Raw genomic sequence first — 4,978 nt, forward strand, 5'->3', positions numbered from 1 at the left:
AGCAAGAGCTCTTATTTCAGAAAGGAATGTAAGTATCTTCCCTGCAAAATCCAAGTGTAGATAATTCTGCCTACATGGAAGTCAGAGACCATGAAAATACTGTGCAAAAGGCTGGCAAGGAAATGTATCCTTTTCTTCCCTCTGGGAAAGGAAGGTGTCAGCAGCCACCTTTTTTATCAGAATGAATGATTGAGTAGTTCCACCTCTCCTGATGAAAAACTGAAGAGAACTGCAGCTGGAAACTGGTGCCTTGGGCACCTTATGGATTTGTCATTTTTAGGAAGATCAGTGGGGTTTGTAACTTACAGGAAGAGTTATTGCTGATGTAACCTCTCCAGATCCCAGCTGCTCTGGAAAAGACCAGAAGCTGGAGAGAATGGAGAGATGTGCACTCACCACACCCTCAGGGGGCTGTCAGGAACCTTCTCACCAGGGGTAAGAGAAACTCACCTGTTTCAGGAGCTGGTTTTTCTGTGACAGGTATATCTGCCTCCTCCAAATCCATAAATGGTTTGCTTCCAGTTGGATTTTATCATTTCCGACAACACCTTGTTCACCATAAAATATTCAGTAAAGCTTCTTATAAAAATACTTTATTGAAGTTTTCAGAAGGGAGCAGACACAGGGAAAGGTATGAGCAGGCTCAACATTTATCCTGTCAATTCATAGCACACGTACTTCGAGGGGTGTCTTTTAACCCATATATTACAGACTGACAGAACATGTCACAAGTCTGAAATATCACATACACAAGACAAGACATCATTGAAAACCTGACTTCAGATAGCAATACTGTTCTACTTGACAAATATCACTGAGATACAGTCGGATGGAATTTTCTTTTACTCATAGCAGCAGCCAAAAAGCAGTTTGCTTGCAACAGCAAAATGTAATTGGCAATCACAACATCATAAGCTTTTGGGTACTACTTTACAACATTTGGATTTCTATTTGTAAATGTAGTTTTCAGATTTAGGATCTTGAGCTTCCCTGTGCAATACTGTTAAATACGAGCATTTGCCATGGCAACTAATTACTTATTTGTGTTACTACATCACTGAGCAGTGCCAGCAGTGGAATTAACCTGTTTTTGGTCATACTGCCTCTGTGCCCAAAGAGGTTGTAGAACAAAAGGGCAACTGTGATGAAGCATGAGATGGGAAGCAGAGATAAAATGCCCAGGATTTTATGGTATGACCAAGGCTACAGCCCTGGTCTCTTGAATCTGTGCTCTATCTGTGTAAATAGTTGACAGCTCTGAAAATTTTTTTAAAATTAAACAGTAAAATAATTAATGCTTGTATTAACTGAATCAACTCAACCCAGATCTCCAATGAAGTATTTTAAAAGAAAGAATGCAGGTGTCCTGAAACTTGAAAAATTTAAGAGGTCTGAAAGGAACATTAAAGAAAGGAACATAAAACACAAGATTTGCTTCTCTCTGAGCTTGTCATTCTCTGACACAGTGCCAGAAGAGTATCTTTAAGATCCTGCAGAAGAGATTTGAAAATGTCTTTGGGTAGTCAGGATGGAGTCTGTGGAGAAGCTGGTACTGTGCTGGCACCTTTCACACAGGCACAGGAACCCTTTTCTAGGAGCCTTCCAGGGCTTGTTCCTGCCGTGAGGCTCTGGCTGGAGGGCAGCACTGGGCAGTGTGTGGCAGCACCCAGAGGAAATCAGAGCAGTTTTGAAGCAGGGAGGGATCAGGCAATGCCAACAGAACGCTTCAAGATGCTCTGTGCCTCAGAGCCTGGCTGTAAACTCCTTAGGGTGTCTGTCCCTTCTTGGGGTGTGGAAGGGACATCTATTGCACCCCACGAAACAGGGATCCAGGTTATGGCTGCAGCTGCTGTAACAAAAATGGTAAATGAGATGTTTTCCTTCTGAGGTTTGTTCTTTTCTTTCTGTATCATCATCTACATGCAATAGGTGTGAGGAAAAAACGCTTCCATTTATGAGAAAGATCAGGTCTGCCAACAGCTAAACTGTAGTTTAGTGCAGTAGTTTAAGCCAGATATTTATTTTTATTAGCTTTTTCTTCTCAGGTTTCAGTTAATTGGAGCAAAATGCTGGTGCTGCTCAGGCTGACTAGGTGGCAGCAGAGCTCTTTGTGGCACCTGCCAGTGGTGGACACAGATTTCACTATCTGTGGTTAATGTCAATAAACCCCTTTATCCTTCTTTGTGGTGGGATTATGCTGTTGATGAACTAAAATAAGTTAATAGTGGGCTCTCTTCTGCCTTCCTCAACTGCCCCACACCACAGCTCCTGGGGTCTTCCAAGGAAACAAGCTCCAGTCCCACACCAATACTGCAGAAGTAAACCAGGGCTTTTCTCATCCTCACACCGGGCTGGCTTCACTCTCAGTAGTTCTGAAGGGCATAGTGAGGCTGAATCTTCAGTTTCTTGGGACAAAGGAGTTTAATAAAAGCCCTTCTGAAGCTGGAGTGGCAGAGAGGGTATAGGACAGGGTTGACAGCTGAGTTGATCCACAGCAGCCAAAAAGAAGTCTCATACCAGAACTCAGAGATGCACTGGCCGTGGCAGCCAGCGCGGATGATCATCAGGAGAGTGTAGGGTGCCCAGCAAATCCCAAAAATGCCCACAATGATTGCCAGTGATTTGGCCACTTTTTTGTCTCTAGAGAGCCTGAAGCGTTGAGTTGTGCTCTGGGACACGATCTTCACCTCTGAGGGCAGAGGGGAGGCTGAATTTTTACAGCTCTTCTTGTTGCAACACTCGGCTTTCCTGGAGCTCTCCGAGCTTGTTGCCAGCAGGTCTTTGGCATCCAGGCTGGAATTGGAGGCTGCTGCTTGAGCTTTGCTCTTAGAGAGGTCGAGGGTTTCAGCTGACTCCTTGTGCTCCCACTTACAGCATTTCAAAGAAAGCTTTGCCTCTCGGCTCCTTTCCATCTCTTCAGTGAAGGACTGGTTGTGCACTTCGTGGAAAACATCCAGGCGCATTTTGGTGCGTTTCTGTATGTTCAGGTAAATGCTGAGGTTGAAAAACATCACACTGATGAAAGGGGTGAAAAACTCCAGCGTGGAGGCTGTCATGAGGAAATACCAGTTGTAGAAGAACTCGGCGTAGCACTCCCCGATGGGGATGATGCTCTGGCCGGATATGTACTCCCAGCTGATAATGGCAGGTCCGTACAGCAGGAATGCCAACACCCACACCATCACCATCTTCAGCACTGCTTGCCTGGTGTTGCCTTGCTGGGCTCTGTAGGCGACCTGCAAGACGAAAGCCTTTTCTTACACACAGTCCCACACCCCAGCTGGCTGAGGCTCCTCACAAATGGACTATTAACATTCCTGGTAAAGTTGCTAGGCAATATCCCAGCAGTCCAACAAATTGATATGCCATAGGCAACAGGAGCAATTGCTAGATAAATCACACCCTTACAGGGAAGATTACGAACAGTCATTTTACAGCTCCAAAATATGGTGTATGCTAAGTGGAAATGTACTGACTTGGCAGGAGCCTGGCGGCTGTCAGCACCCACCACTTACCTGAGCTGTCCCCAGCTACTCCCTGTAAGTGTCCAGGAGAGAGACCTGGCAAACTCCTGGGCTAAATGCATATTGTATTTGCAGTCAGGGAACGAGCAAACAGCAGTGGGTCAGATCTGCCTTTGCACTGCTCGTTAGCTCCTACAAAAAGCATTTTGATCTCCCACACGCTCAGAGACCTCGCCACATTCCCTGCCAAAGCCGGCAGTGCGATCTGTTGCCGTGCTAGCCAGGGAGGAGCTGCGAGTCTGATTGCAATTCACCCGTTTGTCCTGGGGATAATAAGCTCTTGCAAGTTAGTTAAAAGTCTTCTTACCTGGCTGGCTTGCTTGTACACTACTATCCTGTCACCTGGGAAGGGAACACCTGCACAACGGGGACTGAGCCTTAAACGATTTAATTATGCCAGGAATACTAATCTGAAACCGCAGCTGAATTATGTAATTGTGGACGCATATTGCCTTCCAGGAGGAAAGATTCATAATTCCTGGAGGATTCAGAGAACTTTTAATGGCAGAGAATCTGGAGAACAAAGCAGGAGGAGAGTTATGTCCCTCTCAGCTGCCATGACAGGACTCACCGCTCTTGTCACCGAGAGGAATCTGTCGTAGCTAATTAGCACGATGTTGAAGACGGAAGAGGTGCACAGCAAGTAATCAACCACCAGCCAGAGTTTGCAGAGGCTCCTCCCGAAGATCCATCTCCCCGTCAGCACATAGGGCACGTACAGCGGGATGCAGAAGGCACCTGCAAGCGGAGGGTCCGGTCCCGGTGAGGCTCGGGGGACCCGCCCGGGCGGAGGGCTGCGGGAGGGGACCGGGGGCTGCGGGAGGGTGTCGGGGGCAGGAGTGGAGGGGTGAGCAGCCGGGCAGGCAGAGTCGGGACAGCGCTGCTCTCCCCTCCGCCGAGTTGCTGCCGGACCGCGCCGGTGCCGGTGCACTTTACCTACGAGGAAATCCGAGATGGCCAGGTTGAGGAGGAAGAAGTTGTTCTGGGTGCGCAGGCTGGAGTCCGCCACGAAGGCCAGCATGACCAGCGCGTTGCCCGCCACGGTGACGGCGATGAGCAGGGCCATGAGCGCGCCCAGCGCTGCCGTGCCCGCGGCGGCGAAGCGCCCGGCGGCGGCGGAGCCGTTCAGCGCCCCGCCGCTCTCCATGGCCCCGCCGCTCCCGCCGCGCCGCCGCCGCGGGGCTGCTGCCCCTCCCCGCCCCGCCCCTCCCGCTCCCGCCTCCCGCTCCGGCCCCCGGCACCCTCGCGTACCCCCCGAACCCCCCAGAGCATCCCTGAATCCGCCCAAGTATCTCTGCATCCCACGAGAGCATCCTTGAGTATCTGCACATTTCCACGTACCCTCTCAGCCCGGGAGCGTGTTTGTACTACCCCAGAATAACCCTTCATTCCTCCAGAGCATCTCTGAGAATCCACACATTCCCCTCTCAAACTGGTAGCATCCTTGCATTACC

General features: G+C 49.4%; 1 protein-coding gene across 1 annotated transcript; it reads right to left on the reverse strand.

The window, feature by feature from the left end:
- Positions 1-568: 568 nt before the first annotated feature.
- On the reverse strand, positions 569-4,691 carry HRH3 (histamine receptor H3). The gene is made up of 3 exons (XM_056507421.1): positions 4,461-4,691; positions 4,096-4,262; positions 569-3,236 (listed from the first exon to the last, which is right to left on the reverse strand). The coding sequence occupies exons 1-3, from the start codon at positions 4,669-4,671 to the stop codon at positions 2,364-2,366; spliced, it is 1,251 nt and encodes a 416-aa protein (XP_056363396.1). The 5' UTR covers positions 4,672-4,691; the 3' UTR covers positions 569-2,363.
- Positions 4,692-4,978: the final 287 nt, after the last annotated feature.

The sequence above is a fragment of the Oenanthe melanoleuca genome, chromosome 20 (genome assembly GCF_029582105.1).
Source record: "Oenanthe melanoleuca isolate GR-GAL-2019-014 chromosome 20, OMel1.0, whole genome shotgun sequence".
Classification (NCBI taxonomy): domain Eukaryota; kingdom Metazoa; phylum Chordata; class Aves; order Passeriformes; family Muscicapidae; genus Oenanthe; species Oenanthe melanoleuca.

Coding starts and splice junctions, on each gene's coding strand:
- HRH3 (XM_056507421.1), bottom strand. CDS start 4,671: ATGGAGAGCGGCGGGGCGCTGAACGGCTCCGCCGCCGCCGGGCGCTTC. Junction 4,263..4,460: donor CATCTCGGATTTCCTCGTAG/GTAAAGTGCACC, acceptor CTCCGCTTGCAG/GTGCCTTCTGCATCCCGCTG. Junction 3,237..4,095: donor TCCTCTCGGTGACAAGAGCG/GTGAGTCCTGTC, acceptor TTCGTCTTGCAG/GTCGCCTACAGAGCCCAGCA.